The following is a 26,099-nucleotide window of genomic DNA, read 5'->3' as shown; positions in this document are numbered from 1 at the left end:
CATATTAAAGCTGTTCAAGCTTTTTACAATTGTTTGCAGTTCAATTGCCTCTTCCTGCACTTGAGCCAGAAACAATCTCCATTTCAACTCCACACAAGATTTTAGGGCAACACTGAGGTATATCTAGGACAAGTCTATACTTGGCTGCTGCTCTACAAGAACTGAGCCAAAGTGACCAGACACAGCTGGGGGCTGCACACAGAGCACAGCATCACACAGCCAGGCGTGGGCACTGTTCACTGCAAACTGCACAACTCAAAAAGCCCCTTTCAGCTTCGAGTGCTTGTTAAGAGTCATTCTGTCCTAAATTTTTATAGAATCTCTGTCAGTTAAATTGTCCATTTTAGAAAAAAAAAACCAAAAAAACAACTGGACCATCCTTTTCAAATTCCTAAAGTACTAAAGCAAGTAAATGATTGTCAGACTCAGTATTTATAGAAAATTAGCTGGAAAACAAAGATGACAACCCTCAGCTGAGCTAGCTGCTTGTGGCCTGAAGGCTATTATTCAATTCTGCATGAACACATGACTGTTACTGCATGAAACTTAATACCCGTACGTTCAATACAATTCGTTCCTCCAAGGCAGGCAATTCAGTAATAAACAGTGCACTCCCTTAAATCAAAACACACAAGGATAGAACACAAATTCTGCACAAAGAATTAGTTTCTTGTTTGAGAAAACTTCATTTCAGCAAAGGAAAAACATAAAAGAACATCGTGTACTGAAGGTGAGTACTTAGATTTGCTACTCCTGAGCTCCCTTCTAACTGAGAGAGGGGAGAATGATTTCAAGGGGAGGGGCAGATGAGATCTCAGCATGCGCAGACTGGTATGCAATAGATGCATTTCATGGAGCTTGGCATACATTTAACTTGATACTCTTTTTTCCTGTATTATACTTAAAAAATATTAATAAAAATAACGAACTTCAATGCTGTTAAAAAAGCTTGGAAGTTAATTATTATCTAATCATTCTAGCAAGTCCATCTGGCAGCTTCACAATTGTAACACTTGAAATCCAAGAGTTTTCCCTTTGCCAGCAAAGAAGGTGTTCCTATGGCTATTGCTGTGCTTGAAAATCTACTTGGAAATTCCTAAGTCTCATTAAACCACTGACTAATTTGCCATGATGGCAAGTATTCACAACGAATCAGGGAAAAATCCTTTCTCTGATCACTTTATGAAATGCATACACTCAGAAGTTACCCTAAAAAAAACCCCACTCAACCATTATGTCATTAATATCAATACTGTATGTTTTGCATATCCTGCATTCAGGGAACTGCTTTGAGTTTTCTTCCTTATGTGGCTTTAGCCTAGGCAATTATTGAGTCTTCTTCAAGCAAAAGAAATTTATTTCTAAACACTAATTTAGAACTCAATGCTGTTGAGAACTTGCATCCTTCCTTCTGCTGTAAAGAATAATAAATTAAAAACAGCATCAGAAGTCAACAATGAGAAATTGCTACAAGTACCTGGGCCTTTGAAATTCTGAGAACCCACTAAGGTCAAAATTCAATAAAGCTTCTGAATACTTTAGAGTCCCATGACAATTCACATTTCTCAGACATACAATCAAGTATCTTAATGAACTTGAGCCTATGCCTAAAATACCATCTCAGCATATACAAGCACAGCTCTGCATAAGGAATTCTCCATGGCAAAATACTAAGGAAACTATAAAGCGTGTCTGACCAATATTGAATACACTTAGTGAGGTTTAATGGGTGACTGAATTAAGAGTCAAATACTTAAAACCGGTATAAAAAGCATCTTTACTGAACAACTTATAAAAAGGAAAATGCATATAATTTGAGGCCATTAAAAAAATTGCATTACCAGTAGTGACAAGAACTCAGCAGAATATTTGCCAACCATCTTGCTTGTCCACAAAGTACTCAGTGAAAAAAATACTGAACAGGTCCCACTACACAGGCAACCATTTAATGAAAGTCAATGTAAAAATAGCAATTATTTTTCTAACTGCTCTATTCCCTGTCAATCTTCCAAAAGGCATTAAGGACAAGGATTCCATCAATCACTTTTCAGTCTCATTCTCAGGTTCACTGTCTCCACTATCACTGTCTCTTCCAGGGTGTTCTGGCATTTTTCGATGTTCATCCATTTCATCCACATTCAATTCTCCTTCCTTCATCATTTCTTCCACTACTTCATTTCCTTCTTCTGCATCTTCCTGCATGCCCTGACCTTCACCTTCGACTTCAGTCTCTTCAGTTTGAGTCGGTTCTGGTTCTTCAATCATGGCAGGTGGGGGCAGTAAATGCTGGATGATTGAAAAAGATTTTAAATTTTTCATTTTAGCTTGAACTGTTATATTTAGGTTGAACCTTATATTTAGGATTTTGCATTAGATATCAAGTTAACAACAAAGACTTAAAATTTAGAAGCCTTAATGATTTGTAAGCACTTCACTCCTATATATAAATAAAAATTAGAATAATGGTCACACAATAGTCATCTTAGATACACTTTTTCCTGAAAAGAGGGTGTTAAAAAACTCAGGACTTCCAATTCAAGGACAGAAAACTACTTCATTATCCCAAACAGTCAGACTAGTAATACGGTAAATCCCTACTTGGAGCAATATGTGTATTTCTACCCTAATCTCATCTGTTGCCATTTCAAACTCCTAGATATGTTTAACTTGGTTTTTGATGCCTTCAACAGGCCAGTCTCATACCCATAATTTCTTCCTGAAACATCTTACAGAATACTATGTGAATGTTATCTGTACTTATGCAAGTTTCATGCGCAGCTGTGAATGTAGAACAATGCAAGTTTCACTAACAATTAAACAACGCTTATTTTCACATAATACTTCTGAAAAACTAATTTAGTGTATTAAAAGTGTTCTGCTTGCAACCAAAAAAGTAGTTTGGAAGACATTATAAGCTGGAATGGTAGGCAAATAATACAACTGGAAAAAAAAAATACCAGGAATACATTGATCTGAAGAGTATGGATGAATGCTATACAACTCCAGGCTGAACAGAAACACTCACTTCTTGCAGCCTGACATTATTTAGTGACATGATGGATAATGATGGATATTTCTTTAGAATATTTTGGATCATTTTAATGAAATACAATCTTGAAAAACTTGATGATTGTTTAGTTTTGTTTTGCTCAAAAAGCAACTTTGTTTCACATGACAAATGAGGTGTTTAATAACAGTCAAGTTTTACCTTCAATTAGATGACACTAGTATTACAAATTTGCATAGGCAAATCTACAAATCAATTATGATTAGCAGAAGAGATATTAAAAGCATTTTCTACAGACTTTGAAGTTATCACACTGGTGTCTATAATCCATCTGTGCACAGGAAAGTGTATTTCCAAACCAGAGATCTTTTCATTACAAAAATACATTCTTGATGCATGAGACAAGCTTAGACTTCTGTGACTTACTTAGATGCATGTTGTGCTTTGTGATGACTACTGTAAAGACTAGTGTAAAAAAGAGGAAAAATATAATGTTGTACTAAATAGAATAAAAGAAATTTAATGCCAGCTTTGCTTTTTTCAGTAGTTCACTTCTTGGCTTCTCCAGCAAGGAGAATGTGATTCATTGTCACAGTAGGAAAACAGCAGTTTTGTAACTAATTTTAGCTAGCAATGGGTAAGATTAGGATGCCAAAAAGAATAACAGGTATTAGCAGAAGAATAGGGTCCATATTTGATTAAGGTGTCAAGCAAACACTTTTTGGTAAAATTTAAATGCTACTAAGTCTTCATCACATAACATTTTGCATGGTTGAAAGATCTCCAACTATATTAGACAAACTGGCTTCAAATCAAGTTTTGTCATGTGCTTATAGGACTGGGTTTCTAAAAAAACAGTGTGAGGTTCCTTCACTACTACTGAAAAAATATTACAGTAAGAAGAAATTCCAGTGGTGTCCTCTTTGTACATCCCCTTTTCTTTATAGCACAGATAATTACAGCATTTCTCCAAAATAGTGAGAAAGTATCCTGTCTGTCCAGACAGCCTGGGATTGCTTTTTCTGGGTAACAAAATGCTTCGAATTTGGCCGAAGCTTCCTCTCAGAAATAAAAATAAAATCCGAAGTCACTGGGTAAAAACTGCAGAGAAAAATAAATTTTCTATCTGAAAGTCTGATATTCGGTTAAAGAAAAAATTTTGGGTTCCGATCTCTTCTGATTACACTGTTCCATATTAGATGAAACATGGAGGTGGAAGAAAAAAGGAAGAGGATGTGGCAGAGACATCCTTGCATTAAAGATCAGAACCTAGATCTCTTAGACCATCTGTTCAAGGACAGAGTCATGTTCACACTCTCCTCCCACAGCCAGCTAATACAGAATGAGTATTGTCCTGCTACATCAATTTTGTCCACTTCTGGAAATCTTTTAGAAAAGAAAAAACCAATAAGGGATCTTCAGAATACCATGAAAGAATAAATTATAGGTAATATATATAGGTATTATATATGAAGAATAATATATAGGTAATATAAACATGACAGATCCCAGACACTGAGGGAAAGCTGATGCAGTTGATGGGTAGCATTTAAGACCATTCCCTTTTGGTCTAACTGCCTCTAGGCTTTACAGATCCAGGTATGCTGAGTAAAGGCAGCTTTCTGCTCAGTATACTATCTACACTATCTTAATGCTCCACTCACTCACATGAAACTACAAAATGGTTTCTTGTGGGTTCTGAATTCTGCTTCAGGGATTAAATACTGACAAAACTAGGTACAGACATGTCAACAACTGCTTCCCACCCCATGCAATTTTGCTTGGTGCTGAACTAGTGCTGAAAAAATTGCTCCAGAACAAAAAACACTATAGCTGTAAACCAACCTGTAAAACAACCTGGTGATTTAACAGGGTTACAATGGTTTCAAGACATAATCTGGTCTACTACATCATGCAGTGGTGTTACAATCCCACTTGCTGAAGACCCCCACTTACCTAAAACATAACAGACAAGTTTCCTTCAAATTAACACTGGATAAGCTAGTTCTTCAGTCTTAATGAATAGTATTTTTGGCCCAGACAGAGCCATGTCTGGCACTTGGCATCAATTCGGGGCCTTAAATTGTGGCTTAAACCGGCTTTTAAAGCTACTTTTGCTACTGCAACATTTTACAAGACCTCAGTATTCTCACTCCTAGTCACAAACACTTCTTGAATTTTAAATATAACAGAAACAGACTCAAATCTCAACACCTTCTCATGCCATTTACTGAAAAACGATTTTATTTTAAATGCATTCCAAAAGTTAGAAGGTCCTTACCTGTTGATGGTGGCGTGTACTCTGTATCATGTGCATATACATATTGTACACAAAGTTAGCCATTTGAGGCATGTTCTTAATAACATGTATTTGATGAGCTGGTCTTTCTCCATTCTAAGGAAGGGGAAAAAAGTTGACATTCAGCAAACAAAGCAAAACAACCATTATTCAAAGGTTACTTAACTATATTAGAAGTCATAAGCCCCGAGAAATTAAATAATGCTTTTCAAAGAAAAAAAAATTGGTGAAACCTTTGGAAAGTTACGAAGTGCAGGTCTTACATTTTGGGGAATTGGATTAATCATGATACTGCAGCCTGAAGAAAATTCAAAAGGAGAGGCTGGGTTCTGATTCTTACTCCATGAAAGACATTTTGAACTTGAGTAATTTAACATTTTAAAGGCACAAATAGTTTATGATCAGATTAGGATTTAGCCTCTTGCCCACTGCAGCCCAATTCCTTGCTCACACTCACTGACCATGCTTGTTGCATTCTTGCTGTACAGTTGATCTGAAAGTTTCAACTGAAAGAACTCCCTCCCAAACTTGTCAACAGCACTTAAGACCAGGAAAAGATCTGTAACTGAATTTTGGGTGCATGCAGGCATCCCTTCTCAAAGCTTCATGAAGCAGAGCGGATATGCTCCTTTGTTTCCTCATTTAGCATCCTGCTCTGCGTGCCCTGTGCTTAGATCCTCAACATGAACCTTTGCCTAAAGGTCTAGTGCAGTATTAAAAATTAGGGTTTTGTACTTATGAACCCAGCTCAGCAGCAAAATGCTTGTGATACTGGAACCAATTTTAAGAGAAAAAAAAATTAATTTGTAATCCTGAATTACTCGGTTACATGTAATTTTACCTCTTTAGATGAGAAATTAGTAGCTTTATGTAGCTCTGCTTGAGAAATAACATTATTTTGTTTCGTAACATGACCAAAAACATGTAAAAACTAAAAAATTATTTTGATCACCAAAGAAAAATACTGAATCATTTACACAGGTAGAACTCAGGAAAAAGCAGGCACAACAGTTACTGATACTTAAGTTACACTGATAATTCACATTTATGGAAACATCAATTAAAACCAGCTGGTGTGTATCATGACAAGAGGTAACTCTAAGGAGTTATTCGTAGAATCATAGAATCGTTAAGGTTGAAAAAGACCTCTAAGATCAACAAAATCCAATCATCAAGTGGCACTGTTGAGTTCACCACTCAAACCATACCCTCAAGTGCCACATCCATACTTTTTTAAACACTTCCAGGGATGGTGATTCCATCATTTCTCTGGGCAGCCTGGCCCAATGCCAAGAAGCAGATCCACCAGTTTAGCAGAGGAAACAGTTCCACCTCTTACAGCCCATTCAAAGAAAAGCAAGCAAACACAAACATCCATTACAGATACCAAAATCCAGTGCAGGTGTTCCTACCTGTCTTGCTGTTGGAAAACATTCTGTGGGAACAATATGGAGGTGAAGTGGTCGAGCTGTGAGTTGGCTAAAAGCTGGAGTTAGTTCAAAACAGTTCTGAAATAGTGATACCCTTGCAAAGATATAAAGTCCAAGTCTGGCTCTTGACATGGCAACGACTAACCGTCGGACATCCCTTCAGAAAACAAAATCGATCATGTTCTTTTTCACTGATTTCACACTTGCAATAAAAATAACTAGAAGTACATGGGAGTCTTAATTAAAAGAAATATAAAATCATCTGTGAAAATACTATCTTGTCTTTAGTTTTTTCCCTACATATTGTTTCAATAACTAGGAAATCCTAGTACCATTATATAACTATTTTGGTTCACTGTACCAATATCACTAGGAAAAACCACTCTCTACTATTTTCCTACACCTCAGGAGTAAAGTTGAGAGTAAATGTTGAAAAAAAATCACAATAACATTTCTGTATCTGAATGAGTAAAGATGAATTTGATAACTCATCTATCTACCTAAGATTAGACAAGTCTTCCTCCATCACATCCCAAATCAAAAGTGCAAACATTTAAAACTACACATAATAACGCAACTTATGCAATGATCAAACACTTCTGATGCAAAATAAAAAAAAAAAAAATCTCACAGGAAAGGCTCTATGAGAAAATTTAAGCCTACATCTGCTCAACAAATACTACACTCCTATCAGCCTACTAGGGTGAAGCCAAGTTCAGCCTATCCGCAGTAATATAAACTAATTCTAGGGTAAGAGCCATTACAAAAGGATAAAGTGGTCGAGAAGAGGGTACCAGAGTTGTAAAAGGAAGTGTGTCTGAACTTCATGATATACATAGCACTGAACTTCATTTCTACTACATACTCATACAATAGAACACTTTTGTATAATGTACTATAAACATTTCTGTATCTGATACAGAGTACAAGTACTTCTACAGCACTACAAGAAGATGTTCTTACATACCTAAGGTGGCCGACAGCTTTGGTACGCACTAGTGAAAGGAGAATATAATCGTTCTGTTGACCTTGAAATCTGTCCACGGTTGTTACCTAAAGAATTAAAAAATAAGAAAAAAACTCCATAGAAGTGGGGTCCTAATACCAAAAAATTATGGAAAGCCATTAGCTTTGTAACACAGTTTTAAGCTGCAGAATTAGCACCAGACATTTATAACTATATTCTTTATTTGTTTCTTCAGGTTCATGATCACATGTTCTATCAAATAATTTCCACTCTGGGTTGATCTTTCTCAAGATGTGATTTTGGGGATTGATGTTTTTATTGAGGACAAAATAAATTAGAAAAAAAGAGTTATTCTGTCCCATGTAGCTTGTAGTCTTTTCACCTTCACCGACCTGTCAAATTATCAACAGGCAAAAACAAGGGCACTATCTATGAAATTCCATAGAATGTAAGTTCATTAAGTAAGAGGTTAAACAGGATAGCTGTTTAAGGAATATAGCTTAAATTAGCCTGATTTGCAATATGACAATTTAAAAACACAGAAACCAGAACTACTCCAATGACTAATATGTTGTCAAAGTCACCTTGTTTGGCCGTCCAATCAGAGGATTATTCCCACATCGCTGATTAATGACATCACGGATCAGGTGTTTCTGCCCATTATATGTTGTCAGGATACTTATCCTGTCTGCAGGATAACCAAGCAGGCACATATACATGAAGACTGCCACAACATACTCTGCCTCACCAAGATTCTAAAGTTTAATATGAGGGAAAAAGACAAGAAAAAAAAGACAAAAAAAGGGTTACTCAACTTGTAAGGTTAGAAAGAATAACACCTGTGACACTGTAATGTATTTAGACAAATATTTTAGTGCTGAGAGAAATGTCCCTACATCTGATGATTCTTTGCTCACTTCATACAAGCAATTTTGAAAGAATAAAAGAATTACAAGTAGGTTTAATACCTTCACTCTGATTCCTTTTCAGAGAACTGCTAAAAGTATCTACATCGATACTATTGTTAAGCACTGATTGAAACTTTCCAATATATACTCAAAAGTTCCAGTTACCCCAGAAAGCTGCAATGACTCACTCCTCAGTAAACTGAAAGCAAGAACGAGTTGAACTAGAATAAATAACGTCCTTTCAAATATTAATTAGGAGACAGATGCCTGGATTATCAAATCCAGTTATTTCCACTGTAGGCCATACTATTCAATTACAAATTACCAGCTGTTATTTCATATATTGTAACTTTCTCTCTCTGTCATTACTTTTTGAGTCTGTCCCAAAGTACCACTCTTCTGGCTATGGGAACCTTTGTTCTATTTCCAGACTGAAGTTATTCATAGCCTGTTTAAATCCATTTTCTGTCAACAAAAATTATCTTTCAGGTAAAAAAGTTGTTCTCAAATGCTGACATTTACTCCTGCTCTATTTATACAAGGAATTTTATCCCCTCTTGGCGTATGTCTGAATAGGCTGGACATACCAACCTCATTTATTTTTTCTTACTAAGTGGGCTCTGCATTACTTGGAAAATGCAGTTGCCAGGCATATCAAACACCTGTGGGTGTAAAGCTATTCTACAAATTTTAATCCCCTCTAACTCCGGAAAGAAAATCCCAAATTCACAAAGAGAAATAATACATGGCAGCAATCTGTTAGCTCATGAAAAACCATGCAATGCCACCGACATGTGCTAAGTATCATTCAATTATCAAGATCACAAAAAACCCCGTAACAGCAGGAAGTATTAGAGGAGTTTGCACATGAAAGTACTGGTATAATGAGAAGTGTGTTCTGTGTCCTCATGTCACTGCTCTTAATCTTCTTTAGCCAAAGAGTGATCTAAAACAGTGCTCGCACGCTCAATTATCAGGCACTCCTTTCAGCTGTTTGTGTTCCACTGGACACCTCTTTACTACTTGCATGTTACAGTTTCAAATACCAAAAGAAACTCTCCAAACGACTCCATTCTCAATCTAGCAATGGGATAAAGTGGATTATGATTTACCATTGCTTCTTTGTCTAGCAGCACACTAATTTGTATTGAAGAAGTATTGAGAGGAACCCAAGCAAAACCTATGAATATATTTCATACCTTTTTAAAAACATAGGTTAACGTAAGTCTCAGTGATCTTCAGAGGGAAAAATTAACATGAATATTATCATCATAAAGTATATTGTTTGCTTTCCATAATATTAAGCAAAATATAAGGTGTTCATTCCATGTTTGAATTAAACTGCTTAACTTGCACATTGCTCCAGCTCTAACTTTTCCAAAGCCCAAGTTTGCTATTTTAGACACCAGTTTGTTTTACCAGTTTTTAAAAGAAGAAAAATAAAAGCATCTCATTACAAGTGTGAAATATTTCCTAATTTAAGAGAAATAGATGGAGACTGCCGCTGATGGCTTAATTTCAAAATTTAGTTGACAGTTTGAAAACTTAGTTGAGAAACTCCAAGATTAAGGTTTTTTGGCAATTTAGTTCATCCTCAATGTCTCTATGCCTCTTACGTATATTACTAGCAGTGCTGTTTTATTGTTTTACGAATGGGCATTTTAGCATTCCTACATACAGATCAAATCAACACAAACTCATGTATGTGCTACTCAGACTCTTCAAACTCGGGTATGTGCTACTGAGCAAATCAATTCTTCGCGTTCAGGGGAAGTGTTACTGTTTATTTCACTATCATGGCAGTACAGATGAATTACAATGGACTTTAATTTGCCTTAGGTCATACAAAAATGACATTTTGTAATGAATTCCACCAAGTCTCATCCCTCCCTTAACAATAAGAAAACAGGTATCAAAGTCATCCACTGAGCAAAAACTCCAACATTATAAGTTTTCATTTTCAATATTCAAAAAACTCATTAAAAGGAGGAAAAAATCCTGACTCGATTATCTGAGAACATGAACTGAATATCAGTTTACTGTTTTTGATTGTCTTCACTGCAGATCTAACAAGCCCTACTGAGGTCAATAAATTATACATAGTATTTCCCTTACCTGATAGAAATAAGGATTGGGTTCAGACTCTCCTACACCATTGAAGTCTTCTACATTTATAAGCTGGAAGTCGTACAAAAAGCCAGCATTGGCTGTTCTGAACTCTGGCAGAAGCTGCACATGAGGCAGGTTACCCAGGTTCTTGTAACGCCAGTTGTAGAGGTTACACAAACTGTTCAAAACCACACAGACACAAATCACAAAGAGTGAGTTACAGCAGGCTCTTGAACTCATTCAAAATAGTTCAGATGCACGTGAGATTAGTGCTTCTGTAGTTTTTCAATGAAAAGAGTAATTTTGCTAGGCAGCCTGTATATACATAAATGAACATACTCCAACAATCGATCCAGCAGTAGTATTCTTAAATTGTGAGATTGTTTTGTTCTCTCTCACAGAAAACTTCAGATGTCACGTCAGCGTGGCACACCCAGCTTTAAGTCTGTTCTGCTTGATCGAGGTACAAATTTTGCAATAATCCTAGCGAAAATTTTCACGGGTAACAAAACTTAAGGAATACTAATGCTTCTTTACAAAACAGAAGGAATAAGGAAAAAATTTTCTCCATTAACTGTGGTAAAGCTTCTTACAGTAAAAGAAATTATTTCCTTGTTTATTTTGCATATTGTCAAGCACTAACACAAGACAAGAATGGAAACAAACAAAATCTACCTAATTCTGAAGGTTCCTGATATGATTTCTGATATTTACTGGGACAGTAATACTAACAAAATGCACAACAATATCCAGGCCAGATTAAGTAGCAGATAGTTCATAGGGAAGCTATCTGTGATCAAAAAAGAAAAAGCATAGGGAGGTACAGACAAAACATCCTTGATCACGAAACTACTTGCAAAGTGAAGGACTTCTACTCTCTTATCTTTAAGAAGTTCACTAAAATGTTGCAAAATAAACTTTATTTGCCATCACATTCAGATAAAATTTTCATTTTAAAAATCATACTGAACTTTAATTCACAAGACTAGAAAATAATATTCTAGATTCCCAACATTTCCTACATAAAGAATATTGAAGTTCCTCCATACTGTTCACTACATTTTATGCCTAAAATAAAGACTTAAAACTAAACCCAGAGTAGCAAGATTTTATACGGAGTAATTTTCTCTTATTTGGTTTTACTTTTCCTTCTTAACATGACACCACAAATATGCAATTTACACAATAAATAAATCCAGTATTTAAATTACCACAGTGAAATGACAAATACATAGATAAAAAAGAAAAGCTATTATACTACAGAGACACAGTATCTCCTTTAAAATAAAAAAGGCTTTATGTTCCTGTGTGGACAGCCTGAATGTGTCCAATCTCTGGATGCATCTCTCCTGAAATACTACAGAAATGCACCCTTTTACAGACTTTAAGGGAATCATTATATATTCAATGCTAAATAAAGCACATCTTTATTTAACTTTGAATACATTAAATGTTAGTTTAGAAAAGAAAGCTTCTGCAAAGTCTCAGTTGCAAAAAAACCTCAAGATTATTAAATTCCTTTAAATAAATTTGCATTAAAGTATGCATACAACAACAGAGTACTACTATATAAAAATAAATAACAATAAAGAAATTATTCTGATTACATTCCAGCAAAGTAAAACCTGTCTTCCTAGACTAAGCTGAAATAAATGGAAAAAAACAACTAAATTCCAGCTTTGCAAACTCCTGTCCTAACAATAAAAAACAGTTTCCAAAATTGTATGTGCCCTTCTCCCATTTCTAACCTGTTACTATCTTACAAGCTAGGAAAAGGATTTTCTGTCTTACCTTGCCCTTGCTCTTCCTTGTGCATCCAAATCAACGGTTGGCACTCCAACACGAACAAACCGTGTAAAAAGAGATTGTTCCATGTTGGAGTATTTTTGAAAAGCCATGTTCTTAATGACTGGTGGCAACTGATGATGGTCACCAATCATAATCCACCGCTTCAAACGACTGAATCCATCCTGGGGGTTCTAGAATGGAACAATGACACTATTGCAACTATTACAATATAATAAGGCGCTCAAAACACATTATGAATCAGATTGTCTGCCTTTGTCTGAGCCCTTCAACATTTGTTTTTAAAGCTACACTGAACCTCAGTCTTTTTAAAGACTACTAGCTTCCATCCAATCAGAGCACAGAATTGTAGATAAAGTCTCTTTTCTTATGAAACAAGTACCTTTATCCACTAAAATTAGTAGAGAACTATCAGAATAAATATCATACTATATTACTTTAAAAGCCGAAAGTAATACACTGTCAGAGAACAAAGGGAGAACCACAATTATACATGCTACAGTATTAAAAAAAACTGATTACTAAATAGTAATGTCTAGGTAGTGTTCTTTGAACTTTATTTTTTGGATTCTGAGGTAGTGAATATGAAGCATCTGAAACAGATTTTAGTGCTCAGATGTCCGAGGCAAAACTGAACCTGCCTTTCAAGTGTCTCTGTAGTCCATGTGTTTCACCTGTTTACTTCTGTAATTCTCAAACAGCCTCTTCCATGACCAGGATGTGCCCCTAACTAATTCCCATCTTGGCTCTTGGACTGAATGCTCTTCACAATTAGCATCCTGGAGACTTCCAGCTGTCAGATCCTCATTACACACTCCTGTGATAATTCCCTTTCCCCATGGGAACACTGTTTGAGACAGAACATAAAGCTCCTTTTCCTGCCACTTGAAGTGAAAGAGCTCTGAAGCTGTCTCTAATCAGACAGCAAGGAAAGAAAACTGAACTCTGGACTATCCAACTCATCAAGCCTAAAAATGCTTTAGCAACAAAGCAGGAGGATGGAAATAATTTTTACTGTCAAGAAATTTTTTTTTTTTTTTTTACCTGCTCCCAAAAGCTTCTGCTTTGGAGAAGACCAAGCTTTCTATATAGCTGTTCGGCTCTTATCAGGCATTTTAATACTGGACAAAGAGACCCCAAAAATGCAGTTTTTAAGATTTTCTCACTGCATTGCAAGTGAAGAAATCAAGTACTGCTACTCTGGAAGCCTAGATCCTTAGGTTTTGTTAAAATAAAAACCCACTCAGTTTTCAAGGATTATTTCGATGGCTCAACCAAATAAAGTCATGGACTATCCCCCAGAGTATGTCTCTATGCTGAAATGGTCTACTCTAATTACACAAATTCTTCAGTTTCTGCATTTCTCACATATCTCTATTTTCCTTCACCTGCCAGATGCATCTGATTATTCAATGCTCATTCAAAAGTTTGAAAAAAACTGTAAGATGCTTACTTCATTAAATAAAACAATCTCATAATCAATGAGAAAGTTCTTACTGTCCACTAAAATACCAGTATCAGTTCTAGGTTACTTTCTGCACATGGTATTTTTCATTTTAATAGTCAATATTGCTCAAGAACACAGAGCCTTATTTATCTTTTTTTGAAATATCTTTTATGTTTCAAGTCTAACCTGCAACAGGAGAGGTATAAAGGTTTCTATCTCCAGAATCTGAGCAGACTCTTCCATTAAGATGTTGTCATACTGAGAAAAAAAAAGTAAAGAGATGTCCATAAACACAGTAACACAAATGAATGTACTTATTCAGCCTACTGAAAGAAAGCACCTATTACTCATTCAGTTTCTGCAGGGTGGAACAGTTACAGCAGGATTTCACCTTATAGGCAAAGTATCAGTATTACCAAAAGGGTGAAGTCCTACTACATCAATGACAGACATCTCTGTACCAGTCAGGGCTTACCTCTAGAAGGAATCCATGACTGAACTACACCACATGCTTCCTATATGCCATAATCACAAGAGAAAAGCTTCGCACAGTGGAGCAAACAAATTTGGTATCTTTGCACTGAAGCTGAAGAGAAGCCATTTTGTGATCCAATACAGTACATGATTGGTGAAAAATAACACTGAAAGAATTACTGGTGGCTGGCTTTTGTCAGAAAAAAAGACTAAATTAATAGTTACAGTTATCACTGCAGAGTGAAAAAAGCATTGCATCATAGATCTTTTTCCTCATATTGTTAATCTTTTAGGTACACGAAGTTCTAAAGGCCATGTTTTTCTACCCAGTTCTGCCTCTATTTTATTAATCTTATCACTGCTGTTTATCATGTAAACGTGATTTTTTAAAAAATGCACTATTAAGCATTTTTTGTATATTCAATGGCATAAAGGTGATATAATCTTTTACGTGCAGAAGATATATTTTTTTTCAGTAAAATTAAAAAATTTAAACAGATGGGTAAAAAATGCGACTCAAAATAATCTAGCTACCTAAATTTGGGGCAGATAAAAAGGTTCATATGGGGTGGGGGACAGGGGAGAACAAGCATCAAAATCAAGTAGTACAGTAACACTAGTATAATCATTACTTTGAAACCTAATTCAACCAGGTCACGTCGTTTCAGAGCAGCATGAGTACAAGTCATGGCAATGATTTTTGCTTCTTTCACCAACAGGTATTTGGATCTATCCAGGCCACTGCGAAGAAGTTCAAATGCTCTGAATTCCTACGGAGGACAAAACAAAAGCCTTGAAAGTCAGAATACAAAATGATACTGCTTTAAAAATGTATCCACTCAAACTATGTGGCCACCTTCTTAATATAATTAAACAAGAAAGTTCTAAGGGTATGTACTGTTAACAATCCCACCTGAATAATTTGTTGTGGTTTCCAGGTTTAGCAAATTCTGAAAAACAATCTTGTAAAAACCTATCAAAGAATTCTTCCAATCTGTATGCACATATAAATTTGAAGACAATTATTCAATTAATTCTGAGAACCCTCTCAGAATCCCCCAAAATTTTCTTTTACTACATCTTCTTGTTTCCTACTTTACTGCATCTTAACATGACATCAAATTCAGTAGTAGAAAGACCATTACAGTTAATAAAATCAAGCAATACACGAATCACCTTTACCCTAACTTTTAAAAGCCTCTTGAGCAATTCTGGCAAAACCAGAAAATAATCTGTTAAAGTTACTTCTAGGTTATCTGACTAAAGGCAATTCACTGTAAATACAAAGACCCTGTGAGGATCAGAGGAGCAGTGGTAGGTGTAACAACTCTCATAACCGCATCGGTGGAAAGGGAACATGCAGGCCGGCTGCTTCCCAAGATCCAACTAGAAGAGACTAGTCCCTGTTGTGAAACATACCTATATTACTCAAAGGTGGAAATTCTCACCTTGCAACTTAATGAAGGGGGCCTAGACATATGTTTTTCTTCTAGGATGTAGGGAAAATGAGAACTTTGGACCTGTGTGAAGTTTTTCTACAGGATTAGCCAGATTCACTTGCTTTTAACAGTTACATGTCTTACCTCAAGCTGAGTGAATATTTTCTTAATATGTCTAAAACACCCTTCAGCAATTTCCATATCTTCTTCATATGATTTGCCTTTGAAAACTGGTTGAGGAGCATTTGCAAAATACTGGTGAAAAGGAAAGAAACTGGAGACATCTGCAACATCTGGCAATTTTCCACCTTTAACTTTCACTTTGCTGATATACTCCTCCCAACGGGACATTACCTATGACAAAGCAAAGTGGTTTTATATCATGAGGTTTTTGGCAATGTGTAGGTTTGCACACACAGCATTAAAAAAAAAAAATCACAAAAGGTATGTCTTAGGTAGCATTTGACCTTGTGTCAGGGTGACAGTTTTGAAGTTGTGGTGGGTTGAGCTTGGCTGGCTGCCAGACTCCCACCCAGTTTATCTCACTCTCCCTCTTCAACAGGACAGTGGGAGAAAGTAAGATGGAAGAGCTTATGTGTTGAGATAAAGATAAGGAGATTGCTTAGCAAATAGCATCACAGGCAAAACAGACTTGGGGAAAATTAATTTAATTTTTGCTAATTAAAAACAGATTAAGATGATGAGCAACAAAGACAAAACAAAAACCACTTTTCCTTTCCGCTCCCTCTTTCTTCCCAGGCTTAATTTCATTGTCAATTTTTTTACCTCCTCCCCACCCTCAGCAGTACAGAAATAATGGTGCTGTCATTCAAGTTCACAACACCACATCTCATCCACCCCTTCCTCCTCACACTTCTTCCCTGCTCCAGCATGGGATTTTGACAGGCTGCATCTTCCTTCAGGATATATCCACCTGCTCAATGTGGTGTACTCCACGGGCTGCAGTGCTGGTATCTGCTCTGACACAGTCTCTCCATGGGCTGCAGGTGAAAACCTGCTTTACCACGGCTGTCTCCATAAGCTACAGGGAACCTGTGCTCTGGTGCCTGGAGCACATCCTGTCCCTTCATTTCCTTCTGACCTGGGTGTTTGTGCTTGTTTCTCACAGTCCCCTCTCTGCCCTCAGCTGCTGCAGAGTGGTTTTTGACCTCTTCTCAAAGACAGAAGCACCACCAGTGTCACTGGTGGATTCAGCTTTGGTCAGCAGTGGGTCTGCTGGAGCTGGTTGTGTCCAGCACAGGGCAGTCCCTGGCCTCTTCTCAGAGGTCATTCCTACAGCCACCTGCTACAAAAACAGTGCCACATAAACCCAATACAGAAGTAAATTTCTTTACTATCTTCACTTACACTACTTTGATTTAAATATCAAGTGGGATTCATTTAGGAGGAAACTGAACCAGAAGACAAGCTCTAGCAGTGTTCCTAGCACTCTTCCACACCTAAACTCCATTTAACGTTAAGGTCTGCACTAAAGCTAGCCCAGAATAACTTCTGTAAAAACATACAGTGTGTGCATTCAATCCTAAGTACCACTCTGCAAGTCTCCTTATGCAACACTAATTGCAAATGTAGACCACATCACTGAAAAATACATGGAGAGGAAATGAGGGGTATACAACATACAAAAAAATCACCATTTTGTACACTGTACATTTGATTTCACATTGGCATTTAACACTATAAAAGCGTCCGTTCAGGACCATCAAATAGCTGCTCTAATGCTTGTCCAAAATATAAAGCAGCCCACAGATTTTCCTATCTGAAGGAGAAGCTTCAGGTTAGAATCTTTGCCAGCATTCATGAAGGGCAGCAATGACTTGGCGAGTCAGCAAGCAGGATTTAAAACAACAGCAACACAAGCAAGTCATGCTGCAATATTAACTTTAGCTGCTTTTGTATTGTAAATCACCAAGGTAAATGCTTTTTGTTTTTACACCCAACTCCGAAAAATTCACTGCAAGTTTTACAAAGTGTTTTGTAATGTATTTAGGTCATACAGTCTCTGCAAAAGTATTTCAGTCCTTACTTGGTATAAGAAAAAGTGGCCAGCTGTTTCACAAGTGTAAGAAACATCTCCTGGGACTCCAAGACTCTCTTGTAATCGCCCAACTTCTCGTAGAAGTTCAAGTCTTCGAGCCAGCACATAATTAACTCTCCCATACCTACAAAATGGATTAAATGTAACATAATTTTTATTTAACCCGGAACAGTATTTAAATATCACAATGAGAAACCACAAACAACCCCAGCAGCCCCCAAAAGAACCCCACAACTACAACCCTGCTCCACAACCTAAGAATTTGCTACATGCCCACTATTTCTATCAGCTGAGCCCTAGCAATTCACAAAGCCAAGCTTATGAGAAATAAAGTTCTCACAGTAGTACAGCCCACCTTCAAATATATTCCTCACCCCTCCCTCCCAAACTGCCATAATGCACAGTGCTTGCAGAAACACCCCATAGGTCTGAAGTTACTTCGAGAAAGTATGAAAATAGACAACATAGAGTTTCTTAAAGAAAACTCCTTTTAATGATGAACACCACAGTTCAATGAATATACTAAACTATGGATACTGCAAAGTAAGTATCTCCTATGGCATCCTTTCCCTAAGTTTTTGGCTATCAAATTTCTGGAATAGCTTGACTACTTCAAAGCATTCAATTTTAAAGAAAAAAATCACAAGGTATTTGTTCTGCTAAATACTGAACTATGTATATGTGTGTAGCTTCTAGTGACTATATATAATTTTTACTACAGCTTTTGAAGTCAAAGAATTGCTATGATAATCCAGTACTGGACAGTTCAGATATTTCCAGTGCACGACCATTATACCCCTCTTATATTTATGAATGTGGGTAATCCTACTGACGTCAATTGGACTAACACGTGACAAACATACAAATATTTAGAAGAACAGGTTCTTAAGTCTTTGTACTGATACAGAGTTGATAGCTTTCCTTATGTACGTATGCTTCAAAATGTGTTATCAATGAAATAAGCAACTTTGAGGTTAAGCAGTATCTGAAGAATTCAAAGCAGAAAGTTTATTTTCATGTTTATTAATACAAAAATCACCATGACAGTAGAAGTGACACCACATTTGTACAAAAAACCTGTGACTACAAAAATCTGTCTTATTATTCTAACTTCTCTCACAGATTAATTCTATGAAAGGTAAAAGGGTCTAAAAAATATAATTCTCTTTTATTCAAGCAGCTGAGTTTGTGAACAAGCAACTGCCTGATTCTGCCTTTAGATGCTCAAGGGAGCAGAGTTTTTGTACAGAATAAGAACCAAAATTACTAAACCATGTACTGGAAAATAGAGCACTGTGTTACTGGGACTCGATAACATGAGAAGGGAAAACTTGTCCAACATAGCTCATTTGCATGGGATGTAGAGTGGATTCAACAGAGACATCTTGCTGCCATGTTTATACAAGTGAGTTTATCATTAGCATCTCCTTTCTCACCTGCTGAAATCTTTCTCTGTCTCTAATTCCTCTTCTCCATGACCCAGTCGCAGAAGGTGACGCTCATCAATGTCTAGAGCCATGATTTTTTCGAACAGCTGGTTCAAAGCCTAAAGATTGACAAGAACAGGAGAAAAGGTAGTTTTTAGAAGTTCAGAGGCTCTTGCAGGGGAAAACTGAGAAATTACTTGTACGTAAGGCAGGAGATTATGCCTATTTTAGTATAAATGGAAATCAAAACAAAAAAAAAAGTCAATTTTGTTTTAACAAAACAAAGTTAATACTGAAACTCCTCATCTTGACAACAGGGAAATTAGCCCACTAATACCCTTTTATTCGCATACTTTATGTAACAATTACATTTGATTTTACAATTTTAAAATTTAATTCTATCACAGAGTTAACTTACTTGATAAAGCTATCAGTTTACAAAATTGTCTCACAAACACTGATTTTTGTATGATGACATTAAACAATTTAACTTTTACTGTACATTAGAAAAGCATGATCAAGTACTGACTGTCAGGTGCTGTGACTATTCCATTTGGGTAACTAAATTTTGCATAACTAAACTCCTAGGTGTGCTACATCTTCTGCCTTAAACTCTTCAGCTCTCTAATGGTTTACTATCAACTGCCTAATTCAGTGTATTTCAAAGGAACAAGCATTGAATCATCAAGTTCTGAGACTAAGAATAAAAGCAAGCCTCACTTCCAGCTGCAAGTCATGTAAACATCTTAAAGTGCAGCATCAAGGCATGGGTAATGTACCCTGCTGAGATACACTTTATTTCCCAGAGTACAATTTCAAGTTAACGTCCTCATGAAACTATTGTCTGGTAAGAAGAGTCTTCTATCAGCCTCAAAGGATTTCCTTCTTCTCATCAATGGACATGTTCTCGACCCTTTCTACCAACTTTACTCTGTCACTCTCCTGCAACCAACTGCAGACTGGCCTATATTGTTCCAGGCTGTAATTCTTCACCAAAGCAATACCCCTCCACCACTCTTTGACCTTGCTTTGATGAAAAAAGATGAAATGTTTTCCAGTGGTATCTTCAGTTAAAGTAAATCATAACTGAGACAGGACAGGTTAATTAGGGAGACCAGGTAACAGCTGACCCTGGTTTCCAAACAAATCATTCCAAACCAGATGCAGATTTCACAAAATCATAGGATATGCTGAGTTCGAAGGGACCCACAAGCATCATCAAGTCCAACTCCTGGCCCTGCACAGGACAACCTAAGGGTCACACCTTGTGCCTGAAAGCATTGTCCAAGTGCTTCTTGAACTCTGTCATGCTTGGTGCTGTGACCACTGCCTTGGGGAGCCCATTCCAGGGCCCAACCACCCTCTGGGGGAAGAACCTTTCCCTAATATCCAACCTAAACCTCCCCTGACACAGCTTCAGGCCATTCCCACGGGTCCTGGTCATCTGGTCCCACTGGTCACCACAGAGATCAGTGCCTGCCCCTCCTCTTCCCCTCACAAGGAAGCTGTAACTGCAATAAGGTCTCCCTTCAGTCTTCTCCAGGCTGAACAGACCAAGTGACCTCAGCTGCTACTCATATGGCTTCCTCTCAAGGCCCTGCACCATCTTTATTGCCTCCCTTTTGACACTCTCAAATAGCTTTATGTCTTTTGTATATTGTGGCTCTCAAAACTGCACACAGGACTCAAGGTGAGGCTGCACCAGTGCAGAGTAGAGTGGAAAAATAACGAGTAAGACTCTTAAAGACTTTTAACACTATTATTATTATTATTTTTTTTTTAATTTTTTTTTTTTTTTAATTTTTTTTTTTTTAATACGTGCTTGAGAAGTAGCATCTCCATCTCTTACGAATGGGAAGGAAATACTCAGCTGAAGAGGCCTTCCCTTAGGAGCATGAAGCACAGAGCAACCAGTGTCTGAGAAAGCCAATTAGCAAAAATCTGGCATGCATGCAGTGAATGTGCAACCGTAAGAACTGAGCAGAGACTTTTTCAAAATACTTCGTAATTTCTACCTCCAACCAATTAAACACATTGAAAACTTCTGAAAAATAGTTTAGAACTACATACCTGAAATTCAAAAATTTAATTTTGTATTAAGAAACTGGCAAAAACTGCACACAATCCAACTCAAGTTTCCATTGTTAAGAGACAAATGCAATTCCCAAACTACTGATCTCAATATCTACTGTTTGTCTAGATTGTAATTACAAGAAAATTCACACATGATTGGCACTTTACCTGATTAGAGTGGGTAACTATTAGAGTTCGTTGTTCTGGGAAATTATGATAAAGATTGGATATTATCTGGACAGCTACATCAGTTTTTCCAGTACCAGGTGGACCCACTACCTAAAATCAAACACACACACAAAAAAATTAAAACCAAATAAAAATCAATACACAATTTATCAGAATACTGAACAATTAAAAAAAATAGAGTCTGCTGGGGAAGATAAAGCCTAGAACAATCTCACAAGACACTAACACTTAACATTGCTTCCTGGCTTTGGTGAACTTTCAAACCAAATAAAACATATCATAAAAGACTCCTTTAGACTGTTTAGGCGGATTCCTGACTAAAAGGAATATGGTAATCCAGCACATGAAGTACTAATATGAAAACAGACCTCCTCAGAGAAAAAAAGGTAGTTTAGCCTCAGAACAGGCTAAACATGGGGGACACAGTGAAAAGAGAATCGAGACACACAACTGAAAAAGAATAAGGTGAGACAGACAAAAAGGACAGGAAAAGAAGAAGAGAGTTCATTACTTCTATTTACTCAGAAATCTATAACTGATGATAAAGTCATATAATAACAGTTAACATTTTCATGGGCTCAATTCCACAAACACTCCAAAACTGACACCTCAGACATTTTAAAGGTATCCAAGTATTATAAAGCATCTCAAAATAAATTGTTCAGGATTAAGAAGCAGAGAATAGCAGCTCTCATAAGCACTTACACATAAAATTACAAACTGCTATGAAATCATTCTTGCTTTATTTAAAGACTCTCCAATCACTGCAAAAGCAAATTCAGTTGCTGTGGAAAGCCTTCAGCCACTGAAACACAGGATGCAGAGATATGTGTTGCCATATGATTTTGTGAGGATGGGAGGATGTTGAACCTTTGAATGTTAATTTTTCATATCTTTAAACTATTAATAGAAATTACCTCAGCAAGGTACAGAAAGGGGCATTACTAGTATGTCTCTAAATGTACCTAAAGCCAGAATTAATAAATAAGAGTACAGAATCCTTAAAAACATTCTTACCATAGTTAGTCCAGGCTGCATTCCCGCACGGATGGCTTCAATCTGAGTATGGGTAAATTGAATAGTATTGCTGTAACAAAGCAAAACATCAAATAATTGATAGATTTTGTCAACAGTTTTGATAAAAGCAATTGTTTTAACAAGTTTTATTTCAATTAACTGTTTGTATCTTTCCTAAACTACATACTTGCAAACTTCCACATAAATTAAATCAGCATTACAATGATCTTTTTTATAGATACAACAGTCTTGTAATTTCTAAGCGAGATAGTAAATCATGTTGTCCATGTGACAACAAATTCACCCCGTCAAAAAAACTGTTTGTCTTTAGTTATTATTTGCAGAGAATGCTGTAAAATTATTTAGGTATGACTTTCCTAATGTTCAAATTCCTGAGACAAAAAACCCTAAAAGACAATATTTCTCACTTTTCCTCAAGGGGCTTTCTTAACAGATAGAGGATAATAGAATATTTTGATTCAAATATAAAACAAACCAGCCTCATTTCTGAAAATGAACTGCTATGCACGTGTTATCATTTTAAACAAAGTTCCCATCCATTTTTTACCGTTTTGGTTGATTGTATGGATATGGGCCCCTGTTTGGAATAACATGAGGCTCTACAATCAGCGTTTTAGCTTCTTCAGGGTCTTCTTCATTTCCATCCTCTTTTCTTTTCGTTCCTTTACCTCCCTTCATTGGGAAAGTTATCCTGTAACACATAATTTAAGGTTACAGTTCAACATGTTCACTACAACATAAGACTGTCTTAGAAGGTTATAGAGAAAGATTTTTTCTAACCATTAAGACAAACCATCACACAATAGGAAAACAAGTGCTGCAAATGACAAAGTTGTAATGAGAATAAAGAAAAGAAATTACAAATAAATTGATGAAGGTGATTAAACAAAAAGTATGTAAGAAGCCCTCTTTTCATAGCTGGAAAAGCCAGGAGCAGTGCTGAGAGCCAGCTGGAAAATGCTGAAAACAAGAAGTTCGTAAGTGAGAATGGAAGGAGTGTAAGTGACAGGAGAAAAGTTATCATAGAACATAAGCTATGTCAGTGTTCTAAACTGTTCCAACAGATGAAGTTTTTATCCTCCCATTTCAATTTTTTATAGCCTTCTGTATATATTAACAAACTTTCCTAATTCAGAAACAAATCACAGGTGAAGGAATCCCAATGCTTATCCGAATATCTCAAGACAAAAATGCAGATACCTGTAACAGTAATAATCCCTTACAGGATAAATGTAGCAGTAGGAAGAGCAATAGCTCTTCATAAAGAGCAGTATCTCTCTTAATATATGAACTAAAACTGAACAATAGTTCATCGAGGAAAATTGTGTGTGAGATCTTTTCCTGATAACTTCAGCCTATTTTTATATCATTATATAGTGTTAGTGCCTCCTCTACACAAATTCTCCATGCAGTGTTTCCAAAAAAAGATTGGGAGATTACCTCCCTGCTTTTCAAGATTCCATTTAGCCATGATAAAAGCTGACTGGTGCAGGGGAAAGCCATCTTTTCCCTCCACTGATTTATTCCTTCACAAGGAAAAGATGTAGTTCCTCCAGCTGAATTGTATTGTTCTCCAATACAACTGTGAATCTCGGCTGCCAAAGTTCAAGGAAGTGCACCAGGAGGGACAGAATTGTCAAGTTTAAAAATGCTGGACAACAGCACCACTGAAACAAAACAAGTAAATCTCATTTAGCTGCCACATAGGTAGGCATCCTATTTCAGAAATCATTTCTAAAAATAAGCAGTAGGGGATTTCAGACCTAATCCTTTGTGTTGATTGAATGGTATTTCCAATAGCTCAAATTTTAACTGATGTTGAAATTGCTGTTCTTAGCTTGTTTTAATGAGACATGTAAGGAAACTATATAATTAAAATTCTCTAGGCTGATGTTGAGGAGGCTGCATACCATAATGCAGAAGTGAATACCATGCATCTTGATTTTATCTCATACTTTTGTTTTTTCCATATATTCCATAGGCTGATCCACAAACAAGCATTTTTGTACAGAATAGAACAAAAGCTGTAGTGCAGTTAACTCTATCATGTAACTATCTAAATCTTAACATATCTCCATCTTTTCTTTAAAGAAAGATCATCTCCCTTCAACCCCTGAACATAAGTCCACCTGAAAACACATTTCAGCAAGAATACCAAACCAGAAGTACTGGAAATATTGACATCACCTGAAGGGGGGTACATGCAGATCTGGATTGTCAACAGTGACTTTAACATTGTACCCAGGAAAGCTAGCTTTTAAGTGATCAATGGACAGGAAAGTGTCATTAAAATCCAGAGTTGCAATCTGATTTGGCATTTTTGAATAGTGTGCACTACTTGGGTCTCCATATCCAAGAATGATGTCATGCAGCCAATCAGGAACCACACAATCTGTGTTCATCAAATTCCTTATAGTCTCCAGAAGGGCCTGTAAGAAAAAACAGAAAAATAGGATTGAAGAGACTGACTAGTTACCAAGTAAAAATCATACTGAAGATCAATCAAATCTGTTTTAAGATGATAGAATATAACTCTTTAATTGACAGTGTTTGGTTAGATTGAGTCAATATATAGACAGTGCACATATGCAACAAAACACCAGTACCAAAGCACAGAATTCTTAAACTAAGAGCTAGTAAAGATGACCATATAATCATCAGTAAAGTTTTCATTCCAGAACACTCACAGCAGGGGAAAAATACAAAGACCCTAATGCGGTTTAAGGTTTCCTCTTACATGCCTATAAATTTCATCCCTGCAGTCAGCTTAAGCTTCCTGTCAAGCATTTGCTCTTCACCCACAAATTAATTTATCTAATAATCTGTAGTTATGTCAGTCTTCTCTCCTTTCCCCTCTTGTGAAAACATCAATGCTGCAGACCCTAGACTTGCACAGAGGGTGTGCTTTTTAACCAAGAGGTAGATGAACTTTAGCCTTCCTGTTAAAGGGCTACTTTAGTGGCAAGTCTTCAACAACCGTCTCACTTGAAACTTGGCATTTGGACAGCATGTATCTGCTCTTCAGCAGCAGTAGGAACACACAGGATACCAGACCTGCACTGATTTCCAGATCCTCTGACCTACCATGCCGCCAAACATGGATACGAATGGATGGCACAGTACATCAGCAGTCCACACTAGAATACAATACAGAACTTCCAAACACCAATCTTGTAAAAGAAAGCCAGTCAAATCAAAGTACAGAATTTTATTCTGATAATCTATATTTACATATCCATCTCCAAAGGGCAGGATTCTCTGTCCTTTTCTAGCTTGTGTGGTATCATTCGAGGAAGCAGTTAATGTGATCATCATCCATGCTTTGTCAACCTCTATTAAGGTCCTGGTTCTTCCCCACTACTCACATAGGTGAGACCACATCTGGAGTGCTGTGTCCAGTGCTGGGCTCCTCAGGACAAGAGGCAGA

At 36.6% G+C, this 26,099-nt stretch overlaps 1 protein-coding gene and 1 long non-coding RNA gene across 3 annotated transcripts in view; one reads left to right on the top strand and one right to left on the bottom strand.

The window, feature by feature from the left end:
- The first annotated feature begins 426 nt into the window (after positions 1–426).
- On the top strand, positions 427–15,304 carry LOC309573640. Its single transcript, XR_014226444.1, has 3 exons — positions 427–730; positions 2,097–2,270; positions 15,167–15,304. It is a non-coding gene; the product is annotated as an uncharacterized lncRNA (long non-coding RNA).
- AQR (aquarius intron-binding spliceosomal factor) overlaps positions 1,759–26,099 on the bottom strand; it is a 51,218-nt gene continuing 26,877 nt past the window's right edge. For both annotated transcript variants that reach the window (XM_082282733.1, XM_082282734.1), the window contains 16 exons: positions 24,860–25,101; positions 23,220–23,363; positions 22,652–22,721; positions 21,614–21,724; positions 19,382–19,491; positions 17,934–18,069; positions 16,031–16,240; positions 15,080–15,217; positions 14,160–14,231; positions 12,512–12,699; positions 10,727–10,898; positions 8,288–8,458; positions 7,704–7,789; positions 6,719–6,893; positions 5,289–5,402; positions 1,759–2,286 (listed from right to left, as the gene is read on the bottom strand). In XM_082282733.1, coding sequence (XP_082138859.1) covers positions 2,041–2,286; positions 5,289–5,402; positions 6,719–6,893; positions 7,704–7,789; positions 8,288–8,458; positions 10,727–10,898; positions 12,512–12,699; positions 14,160–14,231; positions 15,080–15,217; positions 16,031–16,240; positions 17,934–18,069; positions 19,382–19,491; positions 21,614–21,724; positions 22,652–22,721; positions 23,220–23,363; positions 24,860–25,101 — 2,385 coding nt within the window. In that variant the 3' untranslated portion in view covers positions 1,759–2,040. The remainder of the gene's footprint in view (positions 2,287–5,288; positions 5,403–6,718; positions 6,894–7,703; positions 7,790–8,287; positions 8,459–10,726; positions 10,899–12,511; positions 12,700–14,159; positions 14,232–15,079; positions 15,218–16,030; positions 16,241–17,933; positions 18,070–19,381; positions 19,492–21,613; positions 21,725–22,651; positions 22,722–23,219; positions 23,364–24,859; positions 25,102–26,099) is intronic.

Source organism: Coloeus monedula, assembly GCF_965178545.1.
Source record: "Coloeus monedula genome assembly, chromosome: 6".
NCBI lineage: Eukaryota > Metazoa > Chordata > Aves > Passeriformes > Corvidae > Coloeus > Coloeus monedula.
Note: the sequence above shows the minus strand (reverse complement) of the source record. Positions and strands in the feature narration are given on the sequence as shown.